This window comes from Chaetodon auriga, chromosome 10 (assembly GCF_051107435.1).
Source record: "Chaetodon auriga isolate fChaAug3 chromosome 10, fChaAug3.hap1, whole genome shotgun sequence".
NCBI classification, from domain to species: domain Eukaryota; kingdom Metazoa; phylum Chordata; class Actinopteri; order Chaetodontiformes; family Chaetodontidae; genus Chaetodon; species Chaetodon auriga.
The window spans coordinates 20896253-20910398 of record NC_135083.1 but is presented as its reverse complement, the minus strand read 5'-3'; the positions used below and the strand labels follow the sequence as shown (position 1 = coordinate 20910398).

General features: G+C 44.0%; 1 protein-coding gene across 7 annotated transcripts in view; it reads right to left on the bottom strand.

The window, feature by feature from the left end:
• agrn (agrin) overlaps positions 1–14146 on the bottom strand; it is a 240729-nt gene that overhangs the window by 174538 nt on the left and 52045 nt on the right. For 5 of the 7 annotated variants that reach the window (XM_076740489.1, XM_076740490.1, XM_076740491.1 and 2 more), the window contains exon 3: positions 5708–5728. The exons of the other annotated variants lie outside the window; for them this stretch is intronic. In XM_076740489.1, coding sequence (XP_076596604.1) covers positions 5708–5728 — 21 coding nt within the window. The remainder of the gene's footprint in view (positions 1–5707; positions 5729–14146) is intronic. 7 annotated transcript variants of the gene reach the window in all.

Sequence of the window (14146 nt, the reverse complement as noted above, 5' to 3'; positions counted from 1 at the left end):
CAGGAAGCAGCCATGAGATGGCAGCAGAAGCAAAGAGTAGCCCCATTCTGTTCCTTCATACTATCAGTGCCAGGAATAAGAAGTGCCAGTAAAACCCTCCACAGGTAGAGGAACAGACTATTCATCACTCTCTAGACCTCTTTGCCGATATCAGCGTGACTGATGAGGTAATAAATAAAAATGTGGCAAAGTATGAAGTTCATTAACTGAGTGCAACTGTCAATATACCATATGTGCTGTGAACTAAATCCATGACATTTTACGTCAATTATCAATATTACAATATATTTTTCCCTTCAACAGACCATATATCTTATGGTGTATTTACCGTAGATTTACACTATTCATCAAGATACATTCAGCATCTCGGTACAGCATAGGTAGCCACAGTGGAATAACTTATCAAGCTGATAACCACAGTAATATTCACTACAAAATAGAGCCTTTCTCAAATATTTAGGTCCAGTGAGGCACATCTGATGCTCTTAGTCTGCAATGATGAGGAAAAAATAAGGTGTTTGCACTTAATTGTTTTTGCAAAATGCTTTAAGGGTAAAAGAGAGACTGCACTGCACCAAAAGATTTTTACACATATGAATGAACCCATAAAGTATTCCACACACTTTCCCCACATGTGCCTTTGAGCCACTTGGAACAGCCACCTCTGCCGTGCATGTGGTTCTCTGCAGAACTGTTCACACCATTTACAGCAGGGCAAGAGAGAAGCAAAAATACACAACGCAGGAATACCCCACACTAATGAGCTTGGCCACAACACAAAGTTCAATGGAGCCTTGAAGATAAGATAATGAGTTTGCATATGGGTCAGAAATCATAGTAGTGGAGAGGACAGTAAACACAGCTGAGGTGCTGCCTGTATCTTACTTCAGCAGGAGAGGGTGAGGTGCAGCACAGAGGATAGTGTTCAAGCCTGCAGGGGAAAGAGTAGCTTGGATCACCGCAAGAGCCCTTGGTCATGTTCCAACCAAGCCAATTAAGTAACAGCACTGTGTGTGTGTGTTTGTGTGTGTGTGTGTGTGTGTGTGTGTGTGTGTGTGTGTGTGTGTGCATGAGAGAGAGCGAGCAGGAGAGCGATTCCTTCCCAATAAGGAAGAGAAGAACATAACCCTGACAAAGAGTTAACAGCCTAGCAGGCACATTTCAGGCAGTTTTCAGAGCTGCCAAAAAGAATATGTGCAACTCAGTAAACATGCCTCTGGGCAACAGTAATCTTAAGACAAGTCATAGCAAATCACAGCTGTTAATCAGGGCATGTACACATCAAGTACTTTACTTCAAGAGGCACTTAAAGTCCAACTAAAACAAACTCAAATCAGTATAAAACTACCAAAACTTATGGACAAGTTCAAAACCTGAATGGTTTGAATGCTGGGGGGGGGGGGGGGTGGCCCACAGAATATGTAATATATAAGAATCTTAAAGAAAGTCTAAATTGTGCCAGTCATCACATAACAAGTTTAAAGATGTTAAAGGTATTACAAATACTGTGCAAATGGAATAATCTTATTGTGTAGACCTTTTGAAATTGCAGCCATAAAAATTTAAAAAGCCCTTTTCATATCATGTCATAAGTCTTGCCTGTTTTATGATTACATGACCTCGGGCGCATTTCTTTTATGGTCCTGGCCGTGTCTAACTTCCTTTGCCAACAGACAAACAACAGAAGTCAACTATTGAGAATCCCTTGCAGATTGTTCCAGCACTGTTTCTAGTTGTTGAAGTGCTGGGAGAATAAGAGCTGTCAGCCCTGCCTTGCTTCACGGCACTGAACATATGCTGCTGAAAGCATTTGCTCTGTATACACAGCTCACGATCTTATACACATACTCGCACATTTGGAAATAAACACTCTTGCGTGCACATACCTCCATGGAAATAAACAGTCATACGCTCTTTTGGGAATACATACTTGCGCATACCAGCATGCAAGAGCTGACACGTAAACCTCCAGGGCCCGGACACCTCGAAATGGATACAACACGTGTATCAGATAAACTCCATATTTACTGACAAGATCAACACAAACGGACTGGGATAAACACCAAAGCAAAGGCAAAGGAATTGACTGCTATTCAACAGTTACAGACTTCATGTCTTCTTAAACTTACAGCCAGCAGCATCACCTCACCTTATAGCTGCGCATAAGCTTTAAGAGTGTTCTATTAAGTTTCATTTGCAGGGACTTGAAATTTGCTTAATTACAGTAAAGATGTGTCAGCTTATGTTGCCAACAACACCACCCCTCTCACAGCAGCCATATCTGTTTGTTGTCTGGGTTTTATTTCCAGACAACATACCTCAAGAATGCAAAGCTTTTGGCAGCCAAATCGTAAATCTTGGAAGTCTTGGGTGTCTTGAAACACACCACCAAGGAAGCGCTCTCAAAAGTCTCTGTAGTTCCAATGATAACGTGACTTTGGAGCCAAATAAACAACACTGAAAGTTCAATGATTGATTGCCTATCATAAGCAAGTCCCTGCAAGTTAGCTTTCATAACATACTGCCATAAACTGAAACAACGGCTGCCAGCAAGATGGGAAGTCCTTCTAAAGCTCAAAGCACGCAGGGGAAAATAGTCTGCAGTAATGCTAAGTATAAGCAATTTACATTAAGGGGCTGAACTATGAAAAACCACGAATATGGTCCTTGAAACTTTGCTCTATTTTCTGAGCACGTCAGCTCATTAGCCTCTTATCTGACGACGGGCCGACACAGAGGGTCAGGATGGCCCTGAGTGCAGGGAGGCATTTTTGCTGGACTGATAGATGAGGATGTCCCTGATCCAAGGCTGGGCCTCCTGGAGGGGAGTCTGGGGTCTCGCACAAGAGGCAGGGAGGAAGCCAAACAGGACAAGGAGTGAAAGGGACATGACAAGGGGGGTGCCGATGATAAACAGTCAGTGATAACATATGGGGTAGCTGCTTGCCTTGCCCCAAATAGACTCCACTTTAGTCAAAGAAGCATTTGTGTAAAAAAGCACTGAAGACCCTGAGAATAAAGCCAGGGGACTAGCCTTCATTAACTGTGTAACTTTGAAATTGTAAGGTGTAGAAAATCAACGGGTCCCTTCTGTCCTTGGATGATCATTAAATGAGCAGCCTCGGTTGACATGTATTTCAGCAGACACACACACACAAAAAAAACATATTTTTATCAAGCATTTTCTCGATATCAAGGTCACAGCTGGGAGTCGAACTATTCACACTATTCAGAGAGTCACTTTATTCCTGCAGTGAATCTCTCCAACTCTTTCTGTCAAAGGCTCATTTACTTTCAACCACCGCAAGTCGATCTCTTTGAATTAAACAACAGCCTTAAAGCAGGCAAAGAGCCAGAACACCTCCAGTGCTCACTTGAAAGAGGGCAACACGTCAGTTCCTTTGACACTCAGCCGTCAGTCAGAAAGCGGGCCTCTGCAAACCATCCATTGGACAATACTAGGACAAGGTGTGCAGCATTGAAGGATTTATGTCTAGTGGCCACTTATCCACCAGCAAGCTGGATAATATTGAGCGAATAGCTTCTCATTTAATATGAATGACACCTACCCGCTTGGGAACAGACGGCTAAAGCGCCAGAAGCTACAGGCCGTAACCCTCAATCCTGATTACTGCACAGATTGACCTCCCAAACCAGACAGCAGATAATTGCATCCTCTCGCATTTGAAAGTCACATTAAAGAGCTGATAATGAAGTTCTGGCTGAGAAAAAAGGGGATCACTGGAGCGGACGAGAGGAACAACGGATCCGTCTTTGGCTAGGGGAGGAAATTGGTATCTGCTTGATTCATAGCTGAGCCCACAAAAGATGTCCTCTCCACTGGCGTGCATTGTTAATGGTGCGCTGCTTTTGAAAGGACCGAGCTACCTGTTCCTTGTTGAATAGGGCTGTATGAGGAAAATTACGGTGTGTAGATAATAGGGTCTGCCGGAGATGAGGCGCACTGCGACGCACTGCAACGCAGCACTGAGAAAAATGTCCATTCTGACAACACAGATGTGACAAAGGTCCAGCAGTTAAAAAGAACAAAAAGGAAACATCTACGCCCTTCCACCATCCTTCTTTTATTGTCAGATGAAAATGTACAACATGAGACTGAAAGGGTAAAGCACTGCATGAGAATTAAAACAGAGATCCTAAAAAGATTCAACGGAAGCAAAACAGAAGGGAAATGTTGCTGTCTCAACTAGAGGCTAATTCAAGCATCTCAAGCGAACTCAAGGTGGTTCATTTGAGCTTAGACTGCAAAGGGCACCGACCACAGGATTGGGAGACAGTAGGTTACAAAACGACCCTGTGCCATAATCACACATAATCACACTAAAATGTGCATAATAGGATAGGAACGGCAACAAGAAAGTCAAAGCAGGGAAACGCTGTCATCTCAGCCTGCTCCGCAGGCTTTTCCAGGCTCCACTGCACTCTCCTCTTGCAGGTGCTTGTTTGTGCCGACTTGCTCGGAAAGGCCAGTTAAACCATATAGAAGCTAATGAGATCCCCACGGAAACCGAGGCTGAGCAGGTCACAGACTGTTGCGAGCTCCAGAGCCTTCATAACCCCACCATGCATGACCTTTGACCTTACTCCTACTCTTGTGCTTGCCCCATTTTCTTGTGGAAGTCTAAAACCTCATTTGAGAATTAATACCACGCACAGTCATGGACAGGCAGAACACACATACACACACGTCCTAAGGACAGCTAAAGAGAGACATAGGCTGCAGTGATAAAGTGGGTGAACCAGCGCTATTAAACTAACTTATATGGAACAATTTTGTTGCATATGAGCTATTTTTCATTTCATTTATGTTTTTGTTAACAGTTTACAAAGTGCACATTAACGAGGATGTACGAACAATTTAGAAGTCATGTTGTAAAAAGTAATAACCCACTGGTCTGTTACATGGAAATTACAGTGTCTCAGTTAATCATGACGGTGACCCTGAAACTGAAGCAGCTAGATGGAACTCAGCCATCATTCATTTTAATATTTACACTGGTGCTTCCCCTACTGCGGCATGTCAAAATGTTTGAAAAAGGCCCATTGAGGTATGTGTTTTTCCTGATAATGAACATTTAAAAACTGCAAAACATGAGATCAGTGTGTGCTGACACAGTCTCTGCACGCCGCTTGACACAAATGTGGTGCTGCTGTGATGAATTTACTGTGGCAGCCTTAATTACTTAATTACATCACCACAGCAAATTACATGTACACAGTATGTATGACATGAGACCACGGCCCTTCATTCTGTCAGCAAGTGAGTACAAGAAACAAGTCTATAAAGGAGGGAGCAAGAGGGCTCCCATCTCTAAACTGTTTCTGAGGGAAATGTTTTTCATGCTTTCAGCAGGTGAACACTGTCACAGCCCCCTGCTGCCTGCAACGATGTCTCCTCACTCAACTCACACACTTGACAAATCCTTCCAATACCTGATTAAATGACACACACAGACAGTTTTCGCTCAGACACAGACCCCCTGGGGGTGTACTTAAAATGGTGTGTGTGTGTGTGTTTTTATATGTGTGTGGCATTTTAACCAGGCCATATTATTCGGTCTTATGAGATAATCGATAATCCCAATAATGTTTATTCATTTGGTCCGCAAAGTTGATCAGGACACATGAAGATTAACCACCTGTTAGAAAGCTGACAAAGCACAGGAAAACAGTTTGGAGTACTTACCTGCAATTATATATTTGTGAGCTTCAGGAGGCAAAGAGGGAAAAAAGAAGAAAAAAAGACAGTTGGCAAAAGGTAGATGATCAAAAAATCACACAGCACATCAGAATGTGTAAAACTTTGGAGAAGAGGAGGACGGAAGCAGAAAGAGAAGGATAATGGGATGGATGGATGAGTGACAGGAAGCAGATGAAGGAGGATGATGAGGAGGAGAGGTGATCACTGACCTGCATGGAACCTCTTTCACAAGTAATAATCAGTATCACTGGCAAAATATGCACGTCAAAAAGCAAAAACGCCCCCTAAGTTTCAACACATATAATCACTTCCATCTTCCAGAAATGCAATACGGGATGAAAAACTGACGAAAGTTGCACAAAACTTCAACGCCTACGTTGAATTCAACGTCCTGTGCCAACAAAGTGCTACAATTATGAGGTCAGTGTTCCTGGCCAAACGCACCCACCTCAACAACACAGCGAAGATCCACCACAGACGTTCTCATCATCTCTCTCACGCACACACCGGCTCACACAGGCCACTCAATCTGCTGTTTGCGCAGCTGATGCAGATTGATGGTGAGCGCTGTTGACAAGGCGTATGAGAGGTTCATCCATAAAAGATGGGCTGGGCCAGGCAGAAACTGGGAGCTATTTACCGGGGACTAACACAGAAACCACAGAGTTCCCTCCATCGATTATTAACCAGGAACACATGCAGACATTCTGTCCGTGTCCTGCATGACCAGTTACGCTGATCATTCTGCACAGAGATACATATTGGCATCAAATCAAATGATGTTATCTTACATGAAAGGCTGCCAAATTGCCAGTGTTATGACATTTGTACCAACACAAACCAGCAGCATTGGAATTTGGGAGAGGAGTAGGTACATGAGGAGGTGAAGCTTCTAAACCTGATCATTGCGGCAAATCTACCACAACATTAAGAACAGCAACAGAAGTGCTGTAGGGAAAAACTGAAGGGAAATGAGCACGACAGACAGGCAAGACGAAGCAAATCAACAGTAACAAAGCTATGAAGCAGTGGTTTCAAGAGCCTCTAACAAAAGAAAGTTAGCACAGCACCTACAGGACCGACCTGATGACCTCTGTCCCACTTCAACAACATCACAACATGAGATAAGATCTAAAGTGATTCATCCATCAGTGGTCTATGCATTTCAACCCCAGCATTAGCCCACTTAGCTATGGCTGGATGAAACTGTTGTGTTTTTTAGTATTTGTGTGCTATGATTAAGAAAACCTTAAAGCTTCATGCTGATGAGCTGTTATGCTATTAAGAGCCATTGCATTTGGTGTAAGCAGTGGAGGGGCGTTTCTTCACTCAGACTGCAATTTGGCATTGGTTTGATGTTCTACGATAAAGAAGCTATCAGACCTGAATCAAGCAGCAGACTTTCAGCTGAGGAGCTAACATAAAACATAAAAAATGGCCCATGAATCTGTGTGAAGTCTTGTATCACAGCTGGAAGTTTATTATCGTGACAACACTAATCTACTGTGAAACACTCCTTCTCTTTTTCTAGCCAGTCAGAGCGGCCACCATCCAGGCATAATCTGGTTTCATTGAAAGTTATTCAACCACCACCCCAATCGCAATCAACGACAAAAAAAAATCCAGTCGGCTCGTAGCTCCACACAAAAACCTCGACCACTGACAAAACAGGTGTTTTGATGGGTTTTGTCCCTGCCGGGTATTAGCCCAGTGTCAGCTCTCCTCCTCTGTTCCACCCTCTTGCATTTCCCTCGTCCTGCTTTCTCTGCCCTCGTCTTGATCCTCATTATTCCACACTGGGTTCTTTGGGGGAGCAAACGGTCCATTATCCAAAGATGGAGCTTTAGACAACTTAAAGCTCTGGAGGAGTGGCTATTTATTTGGGCTGAAAGACAGAGAGAGAAGGAGGGAGTGTGTGTCTGGCCTGGCGTTCCCATATCACTTAGGCTAATGTGATTAAGAGTGAGTGAGAGGGGGAGCTAATTTAGCTCAGAGTGTGTTGGTTCTAAGTGATTCATGTCAGGGAGAGTCGAGGGGGAAAGGGAGGGATGTGGCTGGTCACAGGACTTCCTTAAACACACACACGTATGCACAATCAAATAAGAATGGGGGTGTGTGTGCAGGCTTGTTTTTAGTGCCTGGTACCAAAATGAGTACACGTGAATGCGCTCACACACACACACACACACACACACACACACTGCTCATTGGTACCACCCAAGATCAGAAAATAGTCCCATTATTAAATTTCACTTCACTCACTTTGCTTCTTACAGTGCTTCTTATACGTTAGTAACAGTATTCTTATAAACTGTACATACGATGTACATATATGTAGTTGAAATGTACACATATATATACAGTTGATCTTTTATTTTCTATTCTGTATCCTTTTTTTATCGTGATTTTTCTATGCCTCTCTTTTTGGCTGTAACAATTTAATTTCCCCGGCGTGGGATGAATAAAGTTTTATCTTATCTCTTATAAATTATTATGCTCATTTGTTTGTGATGAATGTCAATTTCTGTTTTGGGACAAGACAACAAAAATTTGTGTTATTGTGTGATTTCATTGGTTGCCAAGTGACACACTCGTTCAACAAGTGTTCTTTTCTGACTCTTAAAACTAGACAGAAAAAAAAAACTGTGTATGCTCAGAGAATAATAAATGATCTTTATTTCTGGAGTATCTTGTCTTGGGCAGCTGGGATGTTGCTATAGAGGCAAGAGGTGGACAGCAGTGGGAGTGTGTGTGTGTGTGTGTGTGTGTCTGCAAGCAGGGCCTCAAACATGGCAGATGGATTCTGAATGGCTTTTTGCATGCTGCCACCCACACACAAATTATATGGGCAGACACAGCATGTCGATGGCACTTGAAACTAAGCTCTCAAACAGCAAAAGCTTGTTCTCTGCATCCAAAGTTTCTCTGGAGTGAGTATTCAAAAAGCGGGTGAATACACAGAGAGGAAAAAGATCTGGTCTCAACATTCAGCACTTCAGCAATAAAAAGGAAACAAAGCAGGCCGTAAACATCATACGCGCAGCTTCGCCTCTTCATGCTGTTCACTGTAAAGATGATGACACTCGTGGAGGCTCGAAAACTTGGGTGTGCTTGTAACAGGAGGAGGGGGGTCTTTGTTTGGAGCTCAGCTGTGTGCTGACTGCAAAGAGAGACCCCCTTCCTCTCAGAATACTGTCCGACCCCCTTTAAAGGAAGGATTTTACAGACAGGAAGAAAGATGTGTCATCCCTCCCTCCCCCTCCCTACCTCTATTGTACACTTTCAAACACCTCCCTCTGTTTTCACATTGGTCGAGCCTTTAAGGGGGGCAAACTCTTATTTGCAGAACACCGGTAAGTCAGTCTGCGGCTGGTATAATCAACCTGCTTCAAAAGCTTGATAACTGAGTCATTATTGTGAAAATTCTTATTCAAAACACAGCAAAACTTCTACAAGTCCAAGTCCACCACTTTTCCACACACTGCCTCCAGTTGCATGCCGGTAGTGGACATCAGCAGGAGGAATAAAAGCAGCCTTTTCAGATCCCTGATTCAAAAAGGATGTATGGGGGGTTCAGACAACATGTGTGAGTCTGGACTGAAGAGCCTTTAGGTCATCCACAAACAGGGCCAAGGACTGGGAAAGGGGGGAGATTTCTAAGAGACTTGGAGCAACTAGTGCATTTTCTCACACGCAGGACACTAAGGGTTGTAAAAAGTCCTATCAGTTTCCAGCTGTGAGGTGTATACAACCCTTTCACTGTCCCCTCCTTTTCTCCACCGCTTGAATAAATAGAGGCTGAGAAATGGGCCGGAGGCTGAGGCAAGAAAAAGGAGGGAAGAATCCCTTTGGTACTTGTTTACCTCATGCAGCACATCCTTCACATCACCCCCATTTACGTGGCCTTGGCGGACTTTGACAAACAACTGCTCGCCCAGAGAAAAGGCAAAGCTTGCATTGCTTATCTTCATTGTGGTGGATTTGCCTCAGCTAACAGGAAATGAGGCTTGAGCTGCTGAGGCCACGCAGCATGAGATCCACCATCTCGGGTGTTTTTATTTATCCATTTTGTGAGATATAGCGGTGAAAATCAGTGGGATCAAGGTGTCAAGCATGTAAGCGTGTTCCCCCGCGAGAGACTCAGATGTCAGTGTGTGACCGTGTCCATAAAGAATTGGGTAAGGCCAGCTCAATCTCTCTCTCTAATCACTTAAATTTCTTAATGAGTCATTTGCATATGCAGCACAGTGGCACCGTGATGATATACATATAAGAGAAGATAGAAATGCAAAGAGGGTTTCCTTTCACTCAAGCAGAATCTTTTCACAATAGCGTAATTTCACGCCACGCAAATCTGCAGCTCCTCTGTGGGCCTGGGCCTGCCTTGATTAATTTAGTGTGAGGGAAGAGATTAAACACCCTGAAGCAGACACTGAGACAGACACCCCGGACAGACTGAAAAAGCAACAGCCAGAATGAAAATAAATTGTCACCGCTATATGAGGCGGATTTTGTCTGGTTTTTTTTCAGTCACATGATGAAGAAAAACAGCTTTCCAGACGCCTCAAAGGCTCATTTCTTTGTGAGAATGATCCTTATTTTGACGAGGCGGCCGTGGAGCCTTCCTCCCACTCCCAGTTGGGCTGTTTGCAGCTATGCCTGTGCTGAAAAGTCAAAGATGGGAGCTGCTGTGACATAAGGGGCTACGTGTTAGCACTCCCCCTCTGTTGTACATTTACGCCAAACCCTGCAACTGATGACATTCGGGGAGCCATGAGGCTGACGGCTCCCACGATTCTGGCATTCCAGCTGAGGCAAGAGATGACTGTTTCTCCTCAAACCTCCACACTGTACAACCTCAAGGTGCGTGCGGAGCCTCAGGCCACGTCCACACAAAGCTTAAGTTGAATCTGGCGTGTGAAAGCAAAACATCTGAAAACCAGTCCTTCGCTGCTGTTGGCCTTGGTCAGCATATAGGCTGACATCACTATTTCATATCCATTCAGGTGTCTGACACAAGGAAAAGAACAGCATATATGTGAGAACAGCTAAATTGTGAGTTTGGTTTGAAACACATTTTTTCTGTAATGGAGTTTTCACATTTCTAAGTCCTTAAGCTGCAACAAGTCCAAACATAAATTGTGATGAGACGCACTTCTTTTTGCGCAACAGGTGGGATCTCCGATCTCTAGTGAGGATGCTGTGCCTTTTTTTTTGCATCTTAACAAAGACAGACAGTGTTGGGTTTACCCAATCTTGGCAAGCAACAAGAGGTTGATGAGTTGCTAAATCTACAGAATCAAAAGGATTTAACTACCTGCTTGGTTTTGCGCAAACTCTTGCACATAAACCTGCACTTTGAATGGAAATACCTTCACTGTCAGAGCGGCCTCGGACGTCTTTGATGATCTGACTGGAAGAAACAATCCACTGAGTTCAAAAGAGAAAGTGAAACCTGGCTTTTAAAAAGGACACTACAGCATAGATCACTCCAAAAAGTGCCATCTCATATTCAACTTGTCAAGTGCTCCCTGTGTCGGCTCAGCAACAAAGGCTTTCTCCCAGACACATTCATCACAAGGATCAGGATCATGAGCCCACTGCTAAACGCAGGCTTGGCATGGCCGAGCTTTCCAATGGGCCTCGCTGCGTAATTCAACGAAGCAATTACCGTCCGCTTGGTCAAAGTCAAAAAGGCACGGGGAAATGAAAGTACTAGAGCCATCCATAAAGCAATGAGTGCAGTCATGCTTCCTGATGCTGCAGATGACATCACTGAATCCTCTGCCCAACTCTCCCATATGGTGTCTCGTCCTTCACCGCCTCTTCCCTTTAGATAATTTCCACCCCTATCGGAAACATCGCCGTTCCCTGTTTTAGTGAAATAGGCTGATCCATTAATGGCTCCTAAAGCTCTCACTATTAGAGGAAATGGCTTTTAATTTAGCCAATTAACAAGCTCGTAAATTCATCAGCCGAGCGAGAGACTCACGGAGAGCGAGCACGAGAGTGAGGGAAAATGAGGGGAATACGGGGACCATCAGGTAACCCGTGGTCCACTCCAAAGCCCCTACAGGGTTGTAATTATCAAAAAAAAGAGCACAGAGGACCACAATGTTTGGTCTGAATCAGGCAAAAGCTGATCCAGCCATGAGAGATGCGAGCTCTCTAATGATGATGAATGCAGGCGGAAGTTATTAGCCAGCAGGCAGAAGACGTGCAGAGGACAGTAATTGAGAAGTGTAACGTCCTTGGCTGCTGACGGGTACAGGCACTCAGCAGATGCGGGATATTATAATTTGCTTCATGCCCGCCCACTAGCAGAGCGCACCGTGAGAGCCGCCTGGTGTATCTAAAAGGCAAATGTCTATTGACGGTCCACTCAGGATTCTTACTGAAGCAAACTGGGCAGGAAAGGCAGTCACACCTAAAACTGAAGGCAGCTTAGAAAGAGATAAGTATTCAGCATTCGTCCCCTGCTCGCAGTCAACATGATATTCAGTGGAAGCAACTATCTTAAATAGGTATTTAATCAACTTTGCATGCTGTCCTGCAAAGCTAAAGGGCTGCACGTCTCCTGTTCTGGCTGAAGAGGTCTTGATAAACATGCATACTTCACATAAAGTTAATCAGCATTATTTTTAGAACTAATCATCATTAAAGTCGTTTGTCATGTGTACATGCAAGCATGAACCTACAGAATTTGCTAAAATGGAATTTTTTTGCTGAAGTTTAACTGCAGGTATTGTTTCCACTTTCAATGAATGCACCACAGCTCTATCTGAAACCCGAGCGGCATGTCATTAATATCCATAAATGTCAGGGTGTTTAGTCATTAGACATTGTCTCTCTATTCTCCAATGGAAAAACAGAATGGGACTTGGACAAAGCTGCTGTTTTTGTCTTGTGTGGGCCAAGATAGAGCACCCAGTGAAAAGGTTGCCATCCATCTTCATCCGTCTGGCATGTGCTTTAGTTACTTCCGCCCTCAATGTAGCCTGTGTCTTTTTCTGCTCTCCTTGTGTGTCCGTGTGTGTGTGTGTGTGTGTCCGTGTGTGTGTGTGTTGTAACTGGCATGGAGGTTAATGAAGTGCATCCACTTCTCTTCCTCTCCAAAATGAAAGAGACTTCATTAAGGAGTCGCTGCCTTTGTGTCCTGGCAATATATGCATGCACGCACACACATAAAAACACACGGGCAGATACACCTGAGCACGGCATTCATAGCTGCACGCTCAGGACAATGATAGAGATGCCGGCACATGTCCAATGGCTCATTCAGTCAGTCCTACGACTATACGGCCCTGATGCAAAGATCCATACATTTCCATTGCCTCTGCTAAAGCTGCTAAAGCCTTCACCTGTCTAAATGCCAGGCTTTCCATGACCAGAGGGGAGTATGCTCAATGCTTACTCTCGATTTAATATCTCAACGGTGTCATAGTTCAGTCGTACCATGATCGGTGTTGAATACATGGAAAATCAGAGAAAAGCTGAGGGAGAAATCATGGCACACCGGTGATATCAGCATCATGTAGTGAACGTCCTGTAGCTGCCTTCCTCTTACTCATCACTGTCTTTCTTTCACCCCTGTCCTTTTCACTCTCTGTACCCCTTCTTCTCTCTCTCTCTCTCTCTTTCTCTCTCCATATCCTTTCATCTCAACCTCCCACGCACTTCAGGTCACCAGGGAAGCAATCGTCTTAAGTGTTCTGGCTGACAATGAGAGCTGATGAGAAACCTTCCTGTGAGTGTTGGCTGGCTAAGGTAAGCTCCTGATCCACGCTGCGCTGCATACAAATGCGGGACGCTCATCTTTGCCTTCTCTTTGCCTCCTTCTTATTTTGGAACTTTTTACCTCATTAAAAATCCCTATACCAGGCAAACAAAACTCACTCCCTCACCTTCAAACAGAGGTGCATCAACAACTAGAACTACAAAGGAAGAGCTGATTTGCCTACTTAAAGAGGCGATGTATATTCTCAAGAAATGTTTTTACTGGCACTAAGCCACCTTGACGAACGATGGGTTTCAGTTCTATTTCAATTTGCTGAACTTGATCCATTGCATTTCCAGTTTAATCCTGTTTTTGGATTAAACTGGAAATGCAATGGTCAGTTAATGTTCATGTCAGTGTCTATGTCAATGTCAACATACATCCCTCACTCTAATCTCTCCCCAGCTCCTTTTGAAGAGCACGTCATTACATGTGATAGAAAGTATCAGCCACAAAGGCATGACATTGCTGACTTGGCACATCTTTCCCATAATCCTCAGGGCTCAGGAAAATGGTTCAGCCATTTCATCTAAAATAAAGGGCAGCAGAGGTTGTCGTAAGCAGGAGAATCAACTAAACCCAATCTGGGAAGGTGGGGAGGAACATTCCTCCTGCAGCTTGTGAGCAGTTTGGCTTTCAGACGATTG